At 41.6% G+C, this 24850-nt stretch overlaps 1 protein-coding gene and 1 pseudogene across 2 annotated transcripts; both read left to right on the top strand.

Moving 5' to 3' along the window:
• Positions 1-2309: 2309 nt before the first annotated feature.
• Positions 2310-7363, top strand: PPDPFL (pancreatic progenitor cell differentiation and proliferation factor like). Of its 2 annotated transcripts, none has more exons than XM_030304116.1 (5): positions 2310-2547; positions 2886-2948; positions 4997-5074; positions 5177-5272; positions 6768-7363. In XM_030304116.1, exons 2-5 carry the CDS (start codon positions 2894-2896, stop codon positions 6809-6811), a joined length of 273 nt encoding a protein of 90 aa, XP_030159976.1. In that variant the 5' UTR covers positions 2310-2547; positions 2886-2893; the 3' UTR covers positions 6812-7363. The 2 variants fall into 2 exon arrangements, with proteins under 2 accessions (XP_030159976.1, XP_030159977.1); XM_030304117.1 differs by having other exon boundaries at positions 5177-5276.
• LOC115506226 lies at positions 4381-4960 on the top strand (annotated as a pseudogene).
• Positions 7364-24850: the final 17487 nt, after the last annotated feature.

The raw sequence follows: 24850 nt of genomic DNA, 5'->3' as shown, positions 1-24850 counted from the left end.
AGAGAGAGAGGGAGACCCAGAATCCGAAGCAGGCTCCAGGCTCGAGCTGTCAGCACAGAGCCCGACGCGGGGCTCGAACCCATGAACTGTGAGATCGTGACCTGAGCCGAAGAAGGATGCTTGACTGACTGAGCCACCCAGGCACCCCAGCATAACTTAAATCTAGGACAAAATCTGAATGAAACTATGGTTAAACTAACTTAATGCATAGATATTCAAAAAAAGTAAGTCAGAAAACAATTGGGTAAAAATTACTATTATGTCACAGTTATAGCATGGAAATCTGAGCCCTGTTATGACATTTAAATTTGTAGCAAAAGGTGTAATCCTCATGACCACGCACAGGAGGAATATGTTGGTTTTGTCAGATTTCTAGAACAAGAACTACTACATGTATCAGGTTTTGTGCTGGCTATTGCTAAAGCAAAAATGAATAGAGTATTCTCTGCCTTTGAGGAACTCACATACTAATGTGTGACAGAAACAAATACCTCTATAAATGTGAGTAGTTTTATAACAGAAAAATACAAAAACTCGAGTCAGGTAGGTAAAACCTCGGTACCGCTAACCAGGACAGGGGCAGTGGTGTAGTCAGGGGGTGTGATGCAGAGGGAGAGAACAATACAAGTTAACTCCCACTCACAGTGAACCTGAAAACACACATTCAAACTCATCAAGAAACCGAAGGCTAAGAAAGACAACAAGTATAATTGTGACACAGAGGATGCGTGTAAAATTAGGAAAAAATAATATGGCCAAAGGGTGCTTTACACGACGAAGCAAACCAGCAAGTTGAAAATGAAGGGATGCAAAGAAATACACCCTTCTGTTACTTTCAAAACAGCTGGTGCTGCAAAATTAATCCTAGACCAGTTGGAGTCTGGGGGAAAAAGAAAAAATCAAGGCGGGGGAGGGGGGGAAATGACGAAAGTTTTCTAAAACATTAGTGCTGGTAAAGGAAGAGAAAAGCCAAGATCTACCGAGAAGATACTATCGTGATTTTGTATACATCTATTCACATAGCTTCAAAACCTAAGAAACTGAAAATGATAGAATTCAATGATGCAGTCATACTAGAAACTAGTAGATCAAGCAGGAACACATTGGTAAGTATGTAATTTAACAAAGTTAAGTAACACGCCCTAACAGACACTTACGAAATCAAGATTGCATGTGGTGGATGAAGATGGATGAAGAGTATCTACTATTCTTAAATACACAGAAAGCCATCTCCAAAAACGACTTTAAAGAATGAATAAAAATGAAACATTCTCTGTTGACAATACAGTGGGTCTGGAAATAAACTAAAAGATTTTGAAATTTTTATGGATTTGGAAAAAGAAAAGCATCTTGAAATTAAACATTCGAGAAATGTCATAATGGCAGTTGACAAAATATTTTGAAATAAATGACAACGAGAATAATACTAAAGTCAGTAAAAGGAAGAATAAAAGCAGGAAAGAAAATAATGAAATATAAAATCAAGAAACAAAGAAAAGAACAAACAGTTCTTTGGCAGATCCAATTAATAGGGAAACTCCTAGCAAAACTAACCAAGACAGAAAGAGAAAAGGCGTAAGTAAGTAATGTTAGCAACATAAAGGAGCCATAACCAGGTGGACCAGACATTTAAAAAGAACCAATGTGGCATACTAAAATCAGTGTTTTGAATGTATTTGAACCTAGCTGGCACAAATAATTTTGTGTGGTTTGAGCTGGTGAAACAAATAGCTACTCAATAAATTGAAAGAGTGATTGAGAATCCCCCGCCCCAGTGAAAAGGGGAGCCACGATTTGATTCACAACAAACGGAGTCTGTGAAATGACAAAACAGTTCCCATAACGGACGTTCGTAAAATTAGAATACAAATACAGATTTTGAATGAGTGAATAATATTGCTACCATGTCATGGAGTCACTGGTTTCCCCTCATCACCCATGATGTCTGTCTTATTCTCACTGAGCTTCTAATGGGCCGCCCATAAATTTCAGCAGCGCACGTCCTGTCCCATAGGACTTCAATGACTCGGGGAGCTCTTCTTGTGGCTCTGCTTTGCATCATTGTGTCTGTGGGCATGTACAGTTCCATCAGCTGGCCTGCAGCCTGGCTGGGGTGGCCCCCCATAGCCCCCACAGCCACCCCCCCCCCGCAAAGCCCAGCGTAGTGCTTCCCCCAGAAGTGTGAGATCAAATGGAAGGCTGAGAGGATGCACGGCCATCACCTCTTGCCCCGCAGAGACCAGCAGTCACGAGCTATGACCTTACAGAGTCAGTCCCTGCTGCCTGCAGCCCCAGTCGGCACACTGACGTGGTCAAGGGCAGACGGGGGCGGAGAGCTTCGCCTCCCTCTGTTGTGCCACAGCTCAGGTTTCAGCCTTCCAAATCTAAGGTGTTCCCGGGGGTCCCAGAGCACACCCACCTTCCCTGCAGAGTGCTCTTGGCCTGAGGCACTCAGTCCCTCCTGGATCACTACCATTCTTTCCGTGTGTGTTTTCTCAGGAAACCTGAAAACACGTTTATTTCAAAAGAACAAATTGGAGAAACTAGGTGAGTGACTATTTCGTGGCTGTGTTAACACTTTTACTCTAACTTTTAGGTTTGTTTCAGATGGAATAAGTTGTGGGCATTGTTTGTAGTTGGATATCTAGTATTTCTTGCTTTTCCAAACAAATATACACATTGCATTTTCTGCCTTATTGTAGTATATTTGATTACGGTTTTGTGTAAACTTTTTCTTATCGGATATTTATTACACAGTAAATTATGTTGCTTTGCAAAAAAAAAAAATATATATATATATGGAAAAAAAGAAAAGAAGTCTCATGTGATTAACGTCCTCTCTTCCCCTGTCACTGTTCTAAAGTCTCACTGGTGCTTGTTTACAGGGAGAAGAATGGCGTCAGTTCCCTCCATTGGTTGCCTGCTGGCCAGAAATCAGTATTATCGAAGTAAGTTAGTATCATCCCTAGAGGATACTCCTAGAGAATGTGATTTAAGGTGATGTTTGTGGGATGTTATTAACCTATGTGTCATGTCCTGGTCAGAATTTAAGGAACAAGACTGGATGACTGTGACAGTGAGGAAAATGGGAATAGAACTCGTTCCAGACTTCTCTCGAATCAATATTGTCAAGGTTTATCTCTTTGTTTTAACTCTGTTATATTATATCACATTGATGCAACCATTAACTCTTAAAATAAGTGAAAATAAGTGCATATTTCATAATTGCTTTAATTTCATGTATCGTACACTTGATAGGATACATTAAAAGCTGATAATTTTACATAAATAAAATACTGTTTATTCCTGAGAAAAGAAGGGATAGCATGACTCTGCTTGAAGGCTTTTTTAAATTTCCATATTCTGCTATGGATAATAGGTCAGCTTCTATTTGGCCAGTTTGATTTTTATTGATCTACCCATCTGTGAATATTCATAGCTGAATAGAAAATTGTAGCTTATTAAAGAAATTCAGAAATTCCATAGAATGAAACGATCATTTCAGGAACAAATGATCATTTATTAAAAATATGTCCACAAGTAGAAAATTCTTATTTCAATGATTGTTTGTAGATGAAAGTTGGAGAGGGCTATTGATTTATTTTTTTTCAAAATGTTTAAACTATGCCCATTTATTTAATGTTATTATATCCATAGAAGTTATTTTATATTCTGATCTTTTAAAAGACTTATAGGTTTAAAATACAAGTACGATAAAGTAAATAAAATGTTTAGTCTTCAAAAATAATTCCTTTGGGGTACCTGGGTAGCTCAGTAGGTTAAGTGTCTGGCTTCTTCAGCTCAGGTCATGATGTTGCAGTTCATTAGTTCAAGCCCCGCGTCAGGCTCTGTGCTGACAGCTCAAAGCCTGGAGTCTGCTTTAGATTCTGTCTTCCTCTCTGCCACTCCCCTGCTCACGCTCTGTCTCTCTCTCAAAAGTAAACGTTAAAAAAATTAAAAATAATTCCTTTATTTCTGAAAATCTAACTTTTGCAGAATATTTAGATATGTAATATTTGTAGGATATTTAAATATGTAATATTTCTAATGTAGAATATTTCCAATATTTATTCTTAATTTTATACTAACATATTGATGACTTTTATATTTAAAATTTTTTTAATGTTTATTTATTTTTGACAGAGACAGAGACAGAGCATGGGGGGGGGGGCGGTAGAGAGAGAGGGAGACACAGAATCTGAAGCAGGCTCCAGGCTCTGAGCCGTCAGCACAGAGCCCGACACAGGGCTCGAACTCACAGACTGCGAAATCATGACCTGAGCCGCAGTTGGACGCTTAACCGACTGAGCCACCCAGGCACCCCAAATGCTGACTTTTATATTTTAAATGCTACATCTATATGTATGGAGGGATTGATAGACAGAGTTATCCACCATAGAAAGGAATATACCTTATTAATAGAAAATGTAAGAGCATGCTATGAGTCCATTGGTCTTCCCAGTAGCTCCCTTCCAGGCTTGGTCTGGTGGTAGGCATGACCCATGGAAATCAACCAGAACTTGCCCTCCAGAAAATGACAAAGAAATCCTGGGAAATTCACAAGGGAAAAAGACAAGGATAGCTTGACCATGTCTTAAGAGAGCAGAAGGACTCAGATAATGCAGCTAAAGCAGAAGGCAACTAATGAGAAAAAGTCTATGCAGACAAGAGACAAATGATGACTCTTTGGAAAACCTGGGTGCTATGCCAGCTAGGTGTATCGCAAGCTCTATGGTCAAAATTTTCCAGCACAAACAGTCACATGTTATGGCATATCCTTACGAAACTATCTTACACTTAAAAAAAAAAAAAAAAGTAATACGCCTTTTTCTGGAAGTCTTTTTGACTCATTGACAATTTAATCAATTTTAATTCATGAACTCATGATCCAGGAGTAAATTATTTCAAAACATGCTGCTTTGCTACTTCAGAGTCTATGCATAAACAATATATCTGTGTTTGCCAATTCTTTCTTTGTTTACTGATTGTTTTACAGAGGCCAGCATTTCTTCAGTTAGCTCTTTAAGCGGCTCTGATTCTGTTAACGTCATACCTGATGACAAATCCCAACAAGGTATTTGATTTATTTCTTATCAGCATCATCCTCATGATTTTCCTTTGTTTTTAATCTTTCAAATGTGTTTGGTAAGGAGATAATACGACCTTTATTTGATAGAGTTACCAAAAGTGGCAGAATCCGACTGGTGGTTTAAATCCTTTTTCCATTCTGAACCAGAACTTTCAGATGTAAGAAGAAAAGATCTGTCTGCCAGTAGGTACGTTTTAGGTTTTGTTTGTTTGTTTTCTGATAAACGTTTTGTATTTGCTCTTACATGAAACAATATAAATGTAGGTGGTAATTATGATGTTAACCAATCAAGATAAAGCATAGTTGTTTCTTGAGAGTGGTGAAGGCTTCACTCTAAAGCATACTTGAGGTTTTGAGATGCATAAGACATTTGCCCCTCCCCCCCCTGTTTTGTTAACAGTCAGCCAAATCACCAGTACTCTTTCTAATACTGTCACTGAAGAGAAATTGAAAAGCCATGTGCCAACTTCTACCATGGTTTAGGGAAAATAGATTGGGAATCAGAGGCAAGGTTCTAAATTTGTTTCTATGATACCTTCAGGAAACAAATAACAATTATCTACTCCAGTGAAAAGGAAACATGGCTCCCTGGAGAAATAGTTGGTTCCAGACAGGAAAGGACAAGGAAAAAAAAAAATGAGCCTGGCCCATCTTATGGTGTGAAAGAGAAAGAAAGGCTCAAAACATGACGTAGATGTCAAAATGACACAGGAACCAATTGGCCAAATCTGGGACAATTTCAGCAACAAAATAAAGATAGTAACAGGTAATTGCCATAGAATAAGATAAAATCTGTTCATCATCATTGATATACATAAATAATTAAATGAACAAATGAGGGAGAAGGAAAAGCTCTTTATTGCAGAATTCTAATTAATAAATGTAGAAAGAATGATGGAAATAGAGAATTACCATTTGACATATATTACAACAATAATTGTTCCAGGCAAAGATTATCCATGGATGCTAAAATAAATGGAGACCAGTATGAAAAATTAGGTCTTCTCAGAGTGTCTCCCCCAAAATACTTATTAATTACAAAGAGGAAAATTAGTAAATTTCCAATGGAGAAAACTATCAGATACAACCTTAACAAAGCAAACAGAAAAACAATGATTTAATTGCTGTCCTAGACAACCTGCTTTAGTCCCACCGCTGGTTTTGATTGGCCTCTGTGTGGCACCAATTTCTAAATAGGAGATTGAATTGGTGGGTTTGCGTTCAAGTGTTTCTACACATTTTGAACCCTAACACACTGAGTAGTATAGTTTTTATTCTAATGGGTTCTAAAATACTTATTTTTTTTTAGACACTTGACTATGACTAGCTACTAGACGGAATCAGAAGAGTAAATTATAATGGATTTCATGGGTCCTAATGTTAATATTTAAAGATTTTGATGAATATTTTACATACGATAAATTTGAAATAGAATCAATTATATATTGATACACTTAAAAATCAAAGACAGAGAAATCAAATGAGGCTGCTTGTTGAAAACATGTATTTTTTACTCTCTTTACCAAGTATATTAATTTGAATTATCTAGGTAACTTTCATTTATTTTTCCACTTTACTTTGACTACAAAGACAATGTAATGTACGGGTAAGCATTTCTCAGCTCTTTGGGTGTAGCAATTCGGTGAACGCCGTCGTAATATCTCACCACTTTACGCAGCTCTCATAGTTGATTCTGACGATCCAGAAGATCCTGCCTGCTGAGCTGCTGTATCTGTGAAGCACACCTTTCAGTACTAAGCTATTCCAGGTGACTTTCCTTCATTATAGGAAGACAGAAACCTGCTGGAGTTCCCATTTCCCAGACAGGATCTGCAGACACCCAGACAGCGAAAGTTTAGGCAGTTTCCTCAAAACACAGACGATTGTGCAAGTGGCATCAGCAACGTGGAGACTATCGAGAAGCGTGGCTTTGAAAAGTAATGAGTCTTCAAATGTAGTGACTTGTATGAAATAAACTTTTCCTTACCCATGTGATTTTTCAAAGAGTGTTTAAAAGTTGTTATTCTTAATTTTCCAAAAAATTCTTAGACTCTTTATATGTCTGTCAAATGATTATGTCTTAAAAGTGAAGCGTTGTGCCTAACGATGGTCGGAAGGGTGTTGTACTCACAAATGTAGGGAACGGTTGCAAAACTGTACTTTTAATCATGAACATTGGAAATAGAAAACACACCCATAGATACATCACCTGTTACAAATAGATTACTCCAGGGGCGCCTGGGTGGTTCGGGGGGTTAAGCGTCCAACTCTTGATTTTGGCTCAGATTATGATCTCATGATTTGTGATCGAGCCCCACATCGGGCTCTATGCTGTCAGTACAGAGATTCTCTCTCTATCTGCCTCTCAAAATAAATAAATAAACATTAAACATTTTTGAAAAATATATCACTGTATATATAACTAATTGGTTATTGTGTAGACTTTAAATTTCATAATTTTAAATAATATTTAACAATATGGAAAATCATGATAGAAAGTTGAGTGAAAAAGGAGAATAATTTATATGTGATATGATTTTGGTTGTTAGAAATGTACATATTCATAATAGTTTCAAAGGAAATACACCAAAATGGTAACAGTGGGCGTTTCTGGAGATGGGATTATAGGTGATTTTCATTTTCTTCTTTATATTTTTCTGTGTCTTCAAATTTTCTAATATGATAAGTTTTGTGTCTAATTAGAAAATAATGAGTGACTGGTCACATTTCGTGAATATGAATATTTCCTACATCGGTTAGAATAGTCCCTACTTTCCTCAATATGGGGTAGATAATACCAAGAGTTGCAGTTGAAAAAGTTTCGGTATACTGCTTGTAAATATTTTCCAATGTGAAAGTGAGGCTTCAGAATTTGGGGTGGTTTGGGGCGCCTGGGTGGCTCAGGCGGTTGAGCGTCCAACTTCGGCTCAGTCATGAGCTCACCTGTCCGTGAGTTCAAGCCCCGCATCGGGCTCTGTGCTGACAGCTCAGAGCCTGGCGCCTGTTTCAGATTCTGTGTCTCCCTCTCTCTCTCTGCCCCTCCCCTGCTCATGCTCTGTCTCTGCTCCATCTCTCTCTCTCGTCAAAAATGAATAAACATTAAAAAAAAAATTAAAATAAAAAGAAAATTCAGGGTGGTGAATTCACTAAGAGGTCGATGTCACTGGTTTTATGTGAGTATCGTTACATTAAACACCCTGTAGAGCACACATGTTGTTGGTAAAACTGTCTTCCTGCCCAACTGTGTTACTATGAGAAAAAATATCAGGACTGACCATTTACTGTGCTGAAGACAACTGAACATTTTTTTCCTACTCTTTCAAATGGGACATGCATATCCTTCAATTTTGTGTGTCTCTATCACTTTGCTGTCAATGAAGGGACTCATATGTCACTTTGGCCCAGTAGCCCCTCATTATTTACACATTACTTGCTTTCTGGTGTTGCCTGCCTATGCATTTTATGTATTTGTAGAGACTAATGACATGTCTGGGCTCTGTATTTCATTTGGCTTTACTGTAAATTAAATTACAGGGATTGAAGACTAAGTGTTTTTTTTTCTGAAGTTAGAGAAAAATGTGATGAGACTAACATGGTAAATTGTGGGAGGTTTTGTTTTTACTTTAAGATTATCAACAAATTCTTTTTTCTTGGACACTTGGTATATGTGTGAACAGATGCTTGTTTAGGTTATTCGATGATTTCCTCAACTATGTTATCAAGTTGACATTGCTTTGTTCACCAAGAAAATATAATGTCATTAAATTATATTTTGCCTATGCATTTGTATATTTTGAATGTGTCAAATTACTGCTTTTATATTAGTTTGACCGGTGTTACTGCTGCTGAAAGTTGTTATCGTTTAAAGTAGTTGGATTTTACACAATATTTTAGTCAAATATATTATAATGAGCATATATAGTTATTAAGCATTTTAGAGTGGCTAATAATGCACATATATATGTGAGAATGGAGGGTAGAGAGATAGAAAGAAAGGGAGATAGACAGGATCCTAAAAATAAATATACGAGGAATCTTCAGAAAAGTAACATTAAAATGAATTAAAAGATGATTAAAGATTGAAAGAATTCTTATGTGCTATCCCAGGGTTTCTACAAAATGAGAATGATATAAATAAAGAGAACAAAACATCTTCCAGTTAATTGCTTCTAATGTAATTTTCCTACAATTCAGACACTTTGAGGCTGTGTTTGAAAAGTACTTCACACATAGATCTCAGTATAGCTGTGTTATTTTAGCTAAAACACCTCCTGCCTGGCTTTGCTGCCTAATGGTTAGATAATAAATAGTGAGGGCTAAATATATTTTAAGAGTGTCATAACTCCCTATACCTTGAGATGTGCTATGACCATTCTAATTTAATATTATGAAATGTTATTTGACTTGGCTGTATTAAATGCAACTAGGTTTTGGCAATTTTTGCTCAGGTTCTGTGAAATTACATGTTATGATTCCAGTAATTTGTTGAGATATGATTTTGATAGCAGATTCCCAGTTATTGACCCTGTATCTTCTACAGATAAAACCACCAAGAGCCAATTCATCAATTCTCACTAGAGTTAAAGACCTCTAGCTGGATTTTAAACCTACTTGGTGCTTCATACATTACGAAGAAGCTTGGGTCGTAAGGAACAAAATCCAAGAATTCCATTTGCCTATTAAAAAGGGATGATGGAAAAATAATTGTCTAAGTTGAATGGAGTAGCTAAACTTCTAGTTTAGATTTTATTTTTTATAATTTTTGGGTCAACCCACTTATTTGCTTTCCCACTGGCATTACCCAAACCCAGACTTTTGTCATTTCTCCCAAGGAAAAGGGCCATCACATCGTATCGTCTACCTGCAGTCTTTGTTAGGTCTCTTCAATTGAATGTCCTCTACAGATCGGTCACAATCATCTAACAAAACACAGATCTGCAATCCTCTTCTATGAATACACATTAACACTAGCTCGCCCACGGTATTCAATAATTCCATTATGTTCAGGGTAAAGTCACGACTCGCACAACACCTGCCCCCTCCCACACACACACGGTATCCTAACCCATGCAGATCTGATCTCCATAGCAAGTCTCATATCTCGCTCCCCAAAGCTTCCTGTGTTCCAGCTACATCAGATTTCTTTCAGTTTCTCACATACGTCAGCTTCTCTCTTGCACAGGGTCTTTCTCCAGACTCTTCTCTCAGCTTGGACTCTACTCATCTTTTAAATAGGGGCTCGAAGCTCTTCCTCAGAGAAAATGTCTCCAATCCACTTACGAGATTAGATTTTTCATTATAAGCTCTCATAGCCTCTATTTCTCTCCTCACTAGCTTTTATCTCACTTATAATGGTACATTTGTTTGTCGAGTTGTTTGTTTTCCCCACTGCACGATAAACTACACCAGGGCAAGGACCATGTTTGCTCTGCTCAACATTTTATACCCAGCTTCTGACATTTCAGCAAATATGGGTCAAATGGATGACAGTGGTTCTTGAGCGAGGGCTGGCCCCTCTCTCAAGAAGTGTTACATTTTGGCAAAGAAAAGCAAGCGCTAAATCAAAAAAGACAGTGTTTTCCAACAGTGGCCAGCTCTGCAAAGGAAATGAAGTGCTTGTGTTGGAGAGTGACGGAGGGAGGACAAGAGGCTGAGGGAAGGTTGCCCCAACCGGGGTGTTAGGAAAGCCTCACCAAGAAGCAGGCGTGGGACTGAATCCTGAAAGAGAGGAAGCAGCCCATTTGGGGAAAAGCACTCCAGGCAGAAAAAATAGTGCAATTTACCACGCTCTACATAGTATATCTGGTCTCCTATTACACTGTTTTCAAGAGACTGCTGCTTTAGAAGAATTTGGTATTTTCTAGGTGGGGGTCAAATTGTCTACTGTGTTTCTTGCCAGCAAAAACTGGGATGAGAAGTGATCTGGTCAGGGTTGGGCTTACAGACTTTTTTCTTAAAGTCCTTCAGGGCGACCTATGCATTATCGAAACATCACCCTGCACAAGCAGCACGCATGTAAAGTCACCGGGCATCTGTGAATGCCTTCAGTCCTGTGGGACTGGCCTCATGAGCCTCTCCAGGGCCTGAAATAATTTCCTAAACCAACAAGGGAAGTTTTATCCCATCGTTTTCTTCCCACCTCTCTTACCAAATGGATAAACAAATTGCTATTATTTTAAAGATTCTTTTCTGGTTTCATTTCAAAAATTATCTTCTTATAATTACTTCATACAAAAAAAAAAAAACAAACTAGTCAAAGAGAGTGCTACACAGTTACTTTCCTTCCTCAACAGTTTAGAAAGAATGTATTTCAACTGGGGTGCCTGAAAAATGTTCTCCTGTTACAGTATAATGATTTGATTTCCAAAAGATGGAAGGGGAAAAAAAGTATGGTATCTTTCTCATACAGTGCTCTCAACAACTTTCATTTAACTTTTTAATGCATTCTAATTAAATTCATTATAACCAAATATGTATTTCATCTATTCAGGAAAAATGATTTGTATTTTTTGTTACAGTTTTTTTTTTAATTTTTTTAATGTTTATTTATTTTTGAGACAGAGAGAGACAGAGCATGAACGGGGGAGGGGCAGAGAGAGAGGGAGACACAGAATCAGAAACAGGCTCCAGGCTCTGAGCCATCAGCCCAGAGCCCGACGCGGGGTTCGAACTCACAGACCACGAGATCGTGACCTGGTTGAAGTCGGACGCTTAACCGACTGCACCACCCAGGCGCCCCATGTTATAGTTTTATCTAAATAGGTCACATACAAAAGTTTTGTTCCATCCTTTTTAATTAGATAGATTGAAAATCATTTGTATCCAGGTTGTAAACCCAGAATATGTTAAATCACTTGCACTATTGTAATTATTTGATTAACAGCCAACAGGAATGTGAGCTTCATAAATATTTTATCCTTTTTACATGCCTAGCAGAGGTTTTCAAATTAATGAATGAACAGTTACTGGAACTGTGATTTATACGTCAACTAACAAAGTTAGGATTTTGAAATTACTTTACGGCAAAGAGGGGCCAACATTTTATTTTCAAATAAACTGCTTTGAAAATGTTTATGCAATCTTAAAAAGTGCATCTCGAGAGCAATCCATCTTTGAATTTCAAGCTACATTTTACCATGAAGAGAGAAGACGGACAAAGCTCACCAACTAAACCGATAATGTTGCATTTTCTTAAGTCATCCTAGATGGATTTCACATACCCGTTTATTTCCTGTTACTGCCGATACTGCTTAATATTCTGGAAGGACGCCCGATTATTCTCTCTATTGCTCAGAAAGCATCCTTGCAGCTTCCTCACGTCTGGCTGACATTCTGTGCAGTCCCTGAGGTAGCAGCGCATTTGAGTCTGCTTGATGGAAGTTACGGAGCTCAATCTGTCCCGCGTTCTGGACTCCAGCAGCAGGACCCCACGCTGAAAGCCAAGCGGGCTTCATTCAAAGCAGCAGTGGAGGGCTGGGATGGAAATCTGGGCAACGTGGAGGTGAATTATCTTCTCTTGTACAGATCTTCAACACTTTAGCCAGTCTCGAACTGGCAAATTCACGCAACTCAACCAACAAGGCTTTTCCTTTTGAAAACTGCCTGTTACCACTATTCCACACTCCTTGTCCTTTCAAAATTGTAGAGGATATTAAATTTCACGTCAAATCTCTCTCTAGCTAATTATTCTAATTTGTTATTTACAGTGCTCAGGTGAAGCACTTTGTGTTTCTTCAAATGGCAATGATAACTTGTCTGATGCCGAGGAATTAGAACGGCAGGGCCAGGGAGAAAGCCTGGAGGGGTGTTTCAACAGTGCAACAACTCTGCAAGAGCCTTGGCGGCTGCCGACACCGAGAGCTGTGAAGCCGCCGCCTGCACACCTCAACCTTCCGAGGGCCTGAGAACTGCGCGGGGAGTTTCATAAAACGCAGACACCAAAGCTCCTTTTCCAAAGCTCCTTTTCCAGCTCTTTTCCAGATCGACGGTCCTGGTCTGAAGCTGAGTCCTAGCAATCTCATTTTTTTTTAATTTTTTTAAATGTTTTTATTTATTTTTGAGACAGAGAGAGGCAGAGCATGAGCAGGGGAGGGGCAGAGAGAGAGGGAGACACAGAATCCGAAGCAGGCTCCAGGCTCTGAGCCATCAGCACAGAGCCCGATGCAGGGCTCAAAGTCACAGACTGTGAGATCATGACCTGAGCCGAACTCGGACGCTTAACCGACTGAGCCACCCAGGCGCCCCAGCAATCTCATTTTTTAATTAGGGCTCCTGGTAAACTGTACCTGCCATGTAGGGTTGGGCTTTCTTAGACTTGCAGAAAGGGCAACGCTCCCTCCACCCAAACCCGGGGAGCAAGGCTTTGGTTTGCTGTGGTTGTAATTTCAGACGTGAAGAACCCAGCTGGCCCGAGAGAGCATGGGAGTAATGCTTGACACAAAAGCAGGCAATACGGAGAAGTCATTTCAGGTGACAAAGGGTTAGGGGCGAACGTGCGTAATCAAAGGTTGAAGGAGGAGCGGGAGTTCGGAAGGACCTTCTACCTTTGCGGGTAGTGTTCGTCTACATCCTCAGATGTTAAGGGTGACGGAAACCTGCTAACTTGTTCTGAACGTGAGCTTCTTGTTTTTCACTTCTTAAGTCATTCCTTAGCTGTGTTAGAGATCCACGCAATCTGCAAGAATGATGCTTTTTCTAATTTATCCCCCTGCACTCCTGTGAAGTGAAACACCTACTGTGCGTCTCTGCTTTTCATCGTTGCCCTGTGATTCTGTGCTGGCACTATGGCTGTCAAGATAAATAGAGAAAAAAACCGGCTCGTGTCACTTCAGTTTCAAAAATAGCAGTACATGAATTAAATCATTAGAGGCTAAGAGACTTCCAGACATTGGGGATGTGTGCTGACTTTGCTAAGCAAATTCCGGTGGCAGTGTTTGTTTTATTCATTCATTCGCTGTGATCATTTATCGTCTGAAGGCCCCGTGTCAGGAACTCACTGGACTCCAGTCTCCCGAAAGCTCGTTTCACATGAACTTTGAAGTTGGAATTGAAGTTTGCAGATTGTGGAATGGCGAAAGGGAAGACTAGTATGACTGAGATGAAAAATAACCACCAAGGCTTTCAACTTGAAGAAAGTGGAACAATAGGGGCGCCCAGGGAGGGGCTCGGTCCGTGAAGCACTGACTCTTGATTTCAGCTCAGGTCATGATCTCACGGTTCCTGAGTTCGAGCCGGCGTTGTGCTCTGTGCTGAAAGCAAGGAGTCAGCTTAGGAGTCTCTCTGTCTCTCTGCACCCCTCTCAAACATAAATAAATAAACTTAAATGATAAATTAGTGGAAACAATTTAAAAACTTTATAGAATTCGAAAATAATTCTTCAGTACTAAGAATTACACAAGTGATAGGTCCTGTTATGAGAATCAGTTAAACCCTGTGGTTTCGCTGCTTGTGTGGTCTCAAGAGGTTACTTTGCTTGGTCAGGGATGAGGAGGAGAGCACTGTGTGTGTGTGTGTGTGTGTGTGAAGATGTGTAACAACAACCCAATAATGACTGTGAGGCTTTACAGACTGTGTCACCCAGGCGCCCCAGGACGTGTCATTCTTAAACAACTGTACTTGTGCATTACTGTATTAAGTACATCACACTGTTGTAGGTAACTGGGGTACTTCAGGAGACAATGACACAGGATTCTTGCCTGTCAAGAGTTTGCAACAATCACAAACTGGGGCGTGCTTTTTGTGAAAGAATAATTTATTTAGAGTAAGTAGTATGTGCATATACTATACGTTCCAAATGAAAGAGAGAAGAATTGATAAGTATGTGTCTCCTTTGATTTACCCCACCCCCTAGTTCTCATTGTTTGAGGAAACAGTTGTCACCAGCTTCTCCTTTGGGCTCGAAACAGTATTTTAGATACTTCAAAAAAATAGCAAAAGAGGGGAGCCTGGGCGGTTGAGTTGGTTGGGCATCGACTATTGATTTTGGCTGGGACCATGATCCCAGGGGTGTGGAACTGAGGCCTACCTCGAGGGTCAGTGTGGAGTCTGCTTAAGATTTCTCTTTCTCTGCCCCTTCCCCACTAGCTCCAGCCCTCGCTCTCTCTTTCTCTCTCTCTCTCTCTCAAGTAAAAAATAAATAAAAATTACATAAGAGATATAGATAGGGATGTACACACGGACATGGAGATTTTTCGTGGTAGCATGCTGCCCACCAAACCATTCCGTACTTTTTATTTTGACTTGACATAGATAAGAACTTTCCATATGGATCCTATTAGAGACACTTCATTGTTTTAATGGCTCTTTTTTTTCAATAATCTTATAATGCATTTTTTAGTTTTTCTCCATCTTTTATTATTACCAAAATGTTAATTTAGTTTTTAGTGTTTATTTATTCATTTTCAGAGACAGCGAGAGAGAGAGGGAGCATGGCCCCCTCTCCCCCATACACACATGCCCGTGAGCAGGGGAGGGGCAGAGAGAGAAGGAGCAGGCTCCCAAGCAGGGTCCTCTCTGTCAGTGCAGAGCCTGCAAGGGGGCTCGAGATCATGACCTGAGCCAGAAGCAGAAGTCCTGGCTCAACCTACTGACCCGACCAGGTGCTCCCGTTAAATGCATTTTAATTCATTTCATTTCATGCACAAACAATTATTAGCCTGCAGAAACAGTTATTAGTCTGTACTTAGAAGTGAAATTCCTTGATCAGAGTAAATGTCGATTTTTAGTAGGCAGTCCCCAAATTCTCGATATAAAAGTTGTACCAATTCGTACTCCCTGTAGTAATACGTGCAAGGGTCTGATGCAAGGTGTAATCAAATGTAGATCATTTGTCTGGTTATTATTTACCATAACTTTATAATTCACACGAATATTTTGAAGGGCTAGTTTGCCCTCAGTTTTTCTTTAACTATTCATTTTGAAGTAATTATAGATCACAGGAAGTTACGAAAATAGTACAGAGAGGTTACGTATAACCCTCACCCAGTTTCCTCCAATGATCATATCTTATATAATTATACAACATCAAAAGAAGGAATTTCATATTGATATAAGGTATGTTCATCGTCCTATCCCATTCTATCACATGTAGATTTGTGTTACCACCCCACCATCAAGGATACAGAACTATTCCATCACCAAGAATTGTCCTCCTGCTACCATAACTCCTCCTTAACCCCTGGCAACAACTAACCTGTTTCCAGGTTAGAATTTTGTCATTTAGAGAACTATATTCAGTGGAATCATACAGTATGATTGCGATATAAGCTTTTATGACTGGGTGTTTGTTTGTTTGTTTTCACTCAGCATCATTGCTTTGAGATTCATTCAAGTTGCTGCAAGTGTCAATAGCTCGTTCCTTAATGCTGAGCAGTGTTCCGGGCTACAAATGTACCACCATGTCTCGCTATTCACCATCGAAGAGCCTCTTTCCAGGTGGGGTTATTATAAATAAACTGCAAAGAACATCAGTGTCCATTTTTTTTGTGTGACATAACTTTTCATTTCTCTACAATAACTGTTCAGGTGCCATTGCTGGGCCGTATGGTAGTGGTTGGGTTTTATAAAAAAAACTGGGAAACTCTTTCCAAAGTGGCCGTACCCTTGTACGTTTCCACGGGCATGCGTGAGTGATTCAGTGTTTCTACATCCTCCCGCAAATTTGATGCTATAGCTTTGTTGTTATTTTCGTTGTTTTGATAAGTCTGTAGTGATACCTAATTTTTGTTCTAACTCTCAGTCATTATTGAGAAAACTCAAGAGAGGACACCTAGGTCACCCACGTCTCCTCTCCTTCTATGCCTCCATTGAGTGAAATGTTAGATCTTTTGTTACAGTCCAACAGATCCTTGAGATTCTGTCCAATTTTTAGTCTATTTTCTCCCTGCTGTTTGTGAAAGGTGGTTTCTATTATTCTATTTCAAGTCCATTGATGTTTTCCCTCCGTGCCTCCCGTCCTACTATTGAGCTCACGATTGAGCTTTTAATTTTGCTTATTGTATCTTCAGTTCTAAAATTTCATTTCAAACTTCTTGGTCTCTGTGCTGAGACTGTTTTTCTTTTTTAAATTTGTTTCAAGCATGTTTGTAATTTCTCACTGACACATTTCTATAATGATTGCTTTGAAATCCTTGGCAAATAATTTCAACATCTGTTTCACCTCAGTGTTGGCATCTGTTGGCTTTTTTTTTTTCTCAGTCAGTTTGGGATCTTCTTGGTTCTTGGTATGACAAGTGACTTTCAGTTGAACCCTGGACATTTTACACATTACATTATGAGATTCTGGGTCTTGTTTCCATCTTATGGTTTAGCAGACTCCAAGGGGCGGTGGTAGGGTATTACCTCATCACTGCCAGGAGTAAGTGGGGATCCAGGCTGTCCCCTAGGCTTTGTTGGCACCTTGTCACTGCACAGAGTCCACAGTTCTGCCTCCACCTGACGTCCACTGACCACCCCAGTGAGGAGCAAGAGAGGCCCCTTGTTACTGCTGAATGAGGTTGGAAGTATGGGTCCCCTCTTGGCCTCCACTGATACCAGCGGGAGAAGATTTATTAAGAGCCTGTGGGGATGACAGTCTATTTGGGAGGTCATCCTTGGGACTTGACCCCTGGTTGGCCCATGAGCTGGACCCTGGGCACTTGGAGGCTCCCCACCCTTCCATGGTCTGGGAATTTGCCTTCCATTTGCATCTCCGTCCCCCAGAAACTTCCCCAAGGACACAGCCACGGTGACATGGTGTTGAGGCCATCTGGACAGTATACCTGACTGAGCCCTCTTAAGGCTTTGTATATAAACTTTGAAGGTGTGGCCAGCGGGTGTGGACATCTACTAGCCTTGCAGCCATTAAGACAAGCCTCAGATGTGAGTTCCCTTTGCTCATTGAAACTGCCACCTACCAATCTGGAGTGATTTGCTTCTTTCTCCTGTCTGTCCCTGCCCTGCGGACAAGGGTTAGGGAAGCTCCTGAGAGCTTGTGAACAAACAATTGCCGAGCCAGCCAGGACATGGAGGAAAGGGGTCGTGGGGAAGAGGTATCCATGGGGAGTTCCTAAGTTGACCAGTGACTTCTGTGTGGGGAGGGATGACCCATAGGTAGATGCTTCTGAAGTGTTGTGTGAATATGGGGGCACCCTGAAAATGCCAGATGGTCTAGTGAACTTGTTGGCAGAGCTTCATAGAGCACACCGTGGCGAATAAGGGAAACACGTACCTGCCACAGTGGGCTGGCCTCTCCCATGAGCCCTTCCGCTGGCCACTGATGCCCAGCTAGAGCCTGCAGCTCAGGTTAGAAAGTTGGAGGAGCTCATGGGGCGCCTGGGGGGCTCAGTCGGTTAAGTGTCTGACTTCGGCTCAGGTCATGATCTTGCGGTCCGTGAGTTCGAGCCCCGCGTCGGGCCCTGTGTGACAGCTCGGAGCCTGGAGCCCGCTTCAGATTCTGTGTCTCCCTCTCTCTCTGCCCCTTCCCCGCTTGTGCTCTGCCTATCTCTGTCTCTCAAAAATAAATAAATGTAAAAAAAAATTAAAGAAAGTTGAAGGAGCTCAGGTTAGACAGGGATGTGCGTGTGTCCCAGGTAGCTTCGGGGTAACAAGCTGGGAGGGGTAAGACCTTTACGTGCCATTCTGCAAAGCTAAGGGGGCACAACCCGCAGATTAAGGTCTGAGCACTTGTAACAAAGCCGGATTGGGACGCTAAGCAGTGGAGTCCCTGGGAAAATGAGGAGAACAAAGAGGATGTTGTGATGAAGAAATGGACAAAATGTTTCATGCTGTCTGACCCTTTGTTCAAAAGAAAACTTTAAATAGCAATTACCTCAAAGCTCCTAGGAGGAAAGGACTTCTTTCTCTCTTTTAAGGTTGTAAATCTTACCATGACTTTGAAATGTAAACACTCTAAAAGATAACCAAAGCACAGTGCACAGAGTTAAGAGGGAAAAAACGAAGGAAAAGAAGAAAGAAAAATAATTTTAATATCAAAGGTACACTGGTGCAAATTTAGAACTTGAATTTCTTTTTGTTAAAAGAACAAAGTTGTCTTAGATTATTGGCCTGCTATTAATAAAAATAACGGGTGCCTGGGTGGCTCAGTAGGTTAAGCGTCTGACTTCAGGTCATAATCTCAGGTCTGTGAGTTCGAGCCCCAGAGCCTGGAGCCTGCTTCGGATTCTGTGTCTCCCTCTCTCTCTCCCCCTTCCCCTGCTCTCTCAGTCTCTCTCTCTCAAATAAATAAAACATTAAAAAAAAAGCAAGGTTTTTATTGTTGTTGTTTTACCTTTAATGTACTCTGCCTAGAAAAGATTCTATGTTTTGTTTTATTAGGTCTTTGATTACTCGAGAGAGCTGAGTTTTCTTGCTTAAAAGAGCTATTTTCTACAACTATGTAATTTTTGTACATGTTAAATTTTATGGGAAGCATTGTCAAATAAGAAGTGATGATAAACTTTTTTTAGGGTTTGTTTATATAAAATTCCTAAAAATCTGATATGTCTTGGTATCATGCTATCACTCATAAATTTAAAATCTATGTCACAGAAATAAATTCCCTTGTCAGTTGCTTTATAATAAACTTGCATCATATCTTAAACCATAACCATTTTTGAGCCCTTGCCATTTGCTGACACTTTACTGATTTACTCCCATGTTTTGACAGAAAGTGTTCCTGCAAAAGCTTTATTTTTCAGATAAGGACTTGGGCACGTTTCTGATATATCTAAGATCACTTTCTTTCTCACGTAGGAGGGACAATAATAAACTTTTCAAGTGCTTCCCCAAAGCTACCTGTGCGTCCCCAGAACATGTCATCAGTTGGTAACCCGAGAGCTGTCCCCTTTCTCCTTCCCCACATCAGTAAATGGGCCCATTCCATCAATGTAGGATACCCTGCTGATGCAGCACTCCCAGCACACTTTGCTGAAACATCTGTGAAGGGGAGATTGGGTGGTGAACCCACAGAAAACTCAAGGCTCAGGCATCACTTCAAGGTTTTGGGAGTCCTTGGTTGGGTAAGACTCACAGTGTTCCAGAAGCCGTGTTTGATAAGATACGAGCCTACCCAAGCTCTAAAAATGTGAAGGAGATCCAAGCCTTTTGGGGGGAATTAGGGGTTCAGAGGACTTTAATTTCTTACCCTTTCTTGTGCCCCCATTCCTTACACCACCTGGTAAAGAAAGAAAGCACACATGGGGCTAGGGATAGAGCAGCAAGCCACCTTTGAGAAGACGAAAATACTAGTGAAGCGAATTAAAGCCCTGGGCATCTCCCAAGCAGGCTACCATGAGAGTTAGATGTGCCCATGACCCTGGAAGGTGTGGGTCTGGCACTGCGGCTCAGACCAGCGAAGGGAGAGTGCCCCTAGGATTTTGGTCCCAGCTCCAGAAGGTGGCAGGAGCCTGACAGACACCTATCGAGTGACAGCTCCCAGCAGTGTGCACAGTGCTGCTTCAGGTAGAGACTCTCAGGAAGGAAGGAGCCACAGCAGCCCGTGGACTGAATGAACTCAGAGCGGTTCGTCTGGTGTTCCCTTTGCATTGACGGTTGGGCTGCTCTAAAAAGGTTAACCCTCCGACTGGGACAATAAAAAGCCAAGGGGTAGATGAGGATACGTAAGCCCTTAGGAGTTCAAGACCATCTGGTCCATCTACAAGAACCTGAGGCAGCCCTCACTGTTTTGCACATCCTGGCCCAGAAGGCTCTGACACTCCCTGGCAATCAAAAAGCTGATGTCCTAGCTTGGGTACAGCCTTAGCAACTGGCCCTTCAGGTTGGGTGCTTAGAAAGTGGCCACCTCGGTGCCCCGGTGAGACGGTGTGTTGGCCAGCATGATGATTTGCCCTTGAAGTATAGTGACCTGGTTAAGGCAGTGACACTATGTCCTGTGTGTTTTAGACAATGCCCAATGCAACGGCCAACGGAGACTGGGGCCGTCCCCCAGAGGTCCCCACTGGACAGCGATTGACAAATTGATTATACTCGCCCCCTCCCTCCGAGTGAGGGTTCTGAATATGCCTTGGTTTGCGTGGACACTGCATCCGGCCTAACCCAAGCTTCCTCCTGTCAATGTGTAAACTGGGCCACCACCATGAGGGGATTAGAGAAGCTGGGTTACGTATGGATACTCTCCTGGAATAGACAGTGATCGGAGGGTCACATTTCAGAGGCCATGATTTGCAAAATGGGGCAAAAGAACATGGCGTTCAATGGAAGCTCCATCTCACCTAGACCTATAAGCAACAGAGTTGGTAAAAAAGAAAAAGAAAATACTAAAGTAGCAGATTAAATTGCTCACATGTCAAACCACCTTGGCTGGGCGGACTGAAGTATGGTCCCAAGCTTTAGTACATTCGAACGATCAGCCAGTGAGGACTGTTGCTCCCTGTGACAGATTGGGACCTCTGCTGAAGCACCCAACACCAAAAAGGTCGAGCAAAGGAAACAGCCACTGCCCCCGCTCTCACAATATGCTATGCTGCTGAGAACGCCAAGCCCCATCACGCCTGGGAGAGGAGCTGCCTACTAGAATTGGGAGCGGGTACATTAGTTTGCATCCTTGGAGGAGGGGAAACCACTCAGTCTCCACTGGGATCCCATTGTCCTACCGCAAGCTGGACCTGTTGAAATGCACTCTCTCTGGAATGGAACACACACCATTGAAAGGGGGGAGAGGGTGCACATCTTGGTCTGATATACCCACTTTCGGTCCATCCCCTAACCCTGGGCAGTGCTGCCTCCCCAACATACGTGGAATGCACAGCCTGGTCACATTCCAAAAGCTGCCAACCTCCCTCTCCTCGAGGCCAGATGGGCACATTCTGTTTTCCACTAGTTTATTATTTGGTTGCCATTTTTGTTCCCTGCGTTGGCCTGGAGGGTGTCATAACATATATAGAAGCCCTTGCTAAATTTACCCAGCAAGTCTTTTTTTTTTTTTAATGTTTATTTATTTATTTTGAGAGAGAGAGAGAGAGAGAGAGAGAGAGAGGGAGACAGCATACATGTGCACAAGCGAATGGGGAAGGGTAGAGAGAGGGGGAGAGACAGAATCCCAAGCAGGCTCCACTGAGACTGATGCAAGCCTCGATCTCAAGACGCTGAGATCGTGACCTGAGCCAAAATCAAGAGTCGGATGCTTAAACGACAGAGCCACCCAGCACCCCTCGTCCAGCAAGCCTTGAGTGATAATAATAAAACCTGTCCTTACTGAACACTGAAATGTTTCTGATAAAAAGAGCTGTCCTTCAAAATAGGATGGCTTTGGACCTTATAACTGTCTCAAGGGGACACTTGCATTGTTACCCAAACAGAATGCTTATGTGTTCATACCCAGGAGGCTGCTAATGGGTCAGGGGTAGAGTGTTAGGGGAGGTCATCAAGAGGACATGGCCGCTGTTTGACCTGTGAGCTGGACTGGGCTCCCCACTCCCTGCCATCTTTGAAATGCGTGTTCTCTTTGCCTTCCCAACTCCCAGAGGCTGCTTCAAGGACACAGCCTTGAGATGGCGACGTGGCACTGAGAGCTGGAAGGTAACGCGACCGGGCCCAGTCAAGGACTCCATATGAACTAAAAATGTGACAGGTGGCCTCAGAGATCTTACCTTGCACAGCCCAGGACGAGCCTTGTACATGCGTTCCCTTGCTTATGGAACCTGCTCCCTCCCCATCTGCCCCATCTGGAAGCCTGCTTCTTCCTTTCTCTCTCTGCCCCAAATAAGAAGGCCAGTTTCAAATCACAGCCCGGAAGCTCCCGGGAGCATGGGAACCGTCACATTCCGGCTCTGCACTGGGACACCTTCTCCCCCACCAGTGCTGGGGATTGGGGTGCCCACTACTGCCTGGCAAGGGTGGGAGTCCAAGCCCCCACTCACCTTTGCTGGCAGGGAGGGAAGCGGGGCCATGGTTTCTCTGGGGTGCTGGCTGCAGCACAGGGAATATTCTCAAAAGTACTCGTCTGGCTAGCATGCCCCTTTCCTGGCCTTTTGACCGGACTCTGCAGGCTTTCCTTGGGCTTTTACTCTTGTCTGCTCTTTTTTGATTTGGTCTGGTTCTGTTGCCCATTCGGATTTCCTGGTTGCTGGCTTCTCCAGGATGCAGTGTGAGACATACAAGGGGAAAATAAGCCCGGGGACCTCACCACCACATTCTTCCTTGGATCCAAGGACCTTGGCCCTTCCTCTTTAGGGATTTCTTGTATCTGCTCAGCATGTAATGTCCATCCCATCTTCTCAAGCCAATTTTCCCGCCTTGCTCATTTCTGTAGACATATTCTTTGTATTTTATTTTCTTATTTCTCTCTATGAGGTTCTAAATCTTGTCTCACCCCCCCAAAATGGTGCTATTTCATTGCAGCTGCATTAACTTTCAATATTAACTGAGAGAGAATTTTCATTTTTATTGAATTAATTATTTTCCCCCAAGGTCAGTGTGTCTTTCCATGGCTCATGGCCTCATTTGTGTCTCTCTCTAGTGTTTCAAACCTTTACTCATGCTGGTCTGTGTTTGGTGGGGTGTTTTTATTCTTATATATTTTTTTATTACACGTTCTCCTATCTTCTCTTCTGATCACTTGTGTTTGTGTGTTATAGACTAGTGATTCCTATATGTTAATTTTCTACCTAGATACGTTAAGAACTTTTATGTCATTTATAATAGTTTTTCACTGATTTTTAATTTTTTTTTATGTTTATTCATTCTTGAGAGATAGAGCGCAGGTGGTAGGAGGGGCAGAGAGAGAAGGAGACAGAATCCAAAGCAGGTTTCAGGCTCTGAGCTGTCAGCACAGAGCCCGATGCAGGGCTTGAACCCAAGAACCGCGAGATCACGACCTGAGCTGAAGTTAGGCATCCAACCGACTGAGCCACCCAGGCGCCCCTCACTGATTCTTTATAATTATATAATAAATATATCATCTGTAAATAAAATAGTTATTTTATCATCTACTTTCTGATTTTTATAGCTCATTTCTTCCCCTCGCCTAATTGTGTTGGGCATTTTATTCACGCAGTGCCAGATAAAAATGACCAATGGAGCCGAGTTGCACAATGTGGGGAGGAGACATCGTTAACATCTTATTCCTTGAAAACATATCTCTGACTTGCAGTGCAATGACCTTAAAGCAGTGATTGTAAACCCTTGGCTTGTGTTTGCCTATAATTGGGGTATTTCCAATACTTTTCCATTAAACATTTTGCTTTGAGATTCATCATGATACAACCTTTTCAAAAAGCACATATCTGGGGCGCCTGGGTGGCTCAGTCGGTTAAGTCTCTGACTTGGCCTCAGGTCATGATCTCATGGTTCCTGAGTTCAAGCCCCGTTGGGCTCTGTGCTGACAGCTTAGAGCCTGGGGCCTGCTTTGGATTCTGTGTCTCCCTCTCTCTGTGCCCCTCCCCCACTCATGCCTTGTTCTTTGTGTCTCTCAAAAATGAATAAACATTAAAAAGAAAAGAAAGAACTAAGTCCTGGTCTTTTTAAAAATGCTATCCCCTTAAAAATGATTTTGAATTTATAAATTTTTCCCTTATATTATCAATCATTTTTCTTTCCTTAGATTTATTTTGTTGTTCTATTGTTTTTTTAATTCTTCGGTTGGAACTTCATTAATTTATTTTTATTCCATTTGAAAATTGTTGATAACATGAATGTTTAAGGTTAGGAATATTTCTCTTACCTCAGCTTTAGCTCTAGATCCAAAGCTTTGATATTTTAGCAGGGGTGCAGGGCGGTGAGAGCACCTGATGCTGTAGCGGGGGTGGGGGTGGGGCAGGGCGGTAA

The sequence above is a fragment of the Lynx canadensis genome, chromosome F2 (genome assembly GCF_007474595.2).
Source record: "Lynx canadensis isolate LIC74 chromosome F2, mLynCan4.pri.v2, whole genome shotgun sequence".
Taxonomy (NCBI): Eukaryota; Metazoa; Chordata; class Mammalia; order Carnivora; family Felidae; genus Lynx; species Lynx canadensis.
Note: the sequence above shows the minus strand (reverse complement) of the source record. Positions and strands in the feature narration are given on the sequence as shown.

Excerpts from the sequence above, each read along its gene's own strand:
- PPDPFL (XM_030304116.1), top strand. The coding sequence starts at position 2,894 with ATGGCGTCAGTTCCCTCCATTGGTTGCCTGCTGGCCAGAAATCAGTAT. Across the intron at positions 2,949-4,996 it reads CAGAAATCAGTATTATCGAA|AGGCCAGCATTTCTTCAGTT; the intron begins GTAAGTTAGTAT and ends ATTGTTTTACAG. Across the intron at positions 5,273-6,767 it reads AAGAAAAGATCTGTCTGCCA|CTCTCATAGTTGATTCTGAC; the intron begins GTAGGTACGTTT and ends CACTTTACGCAG.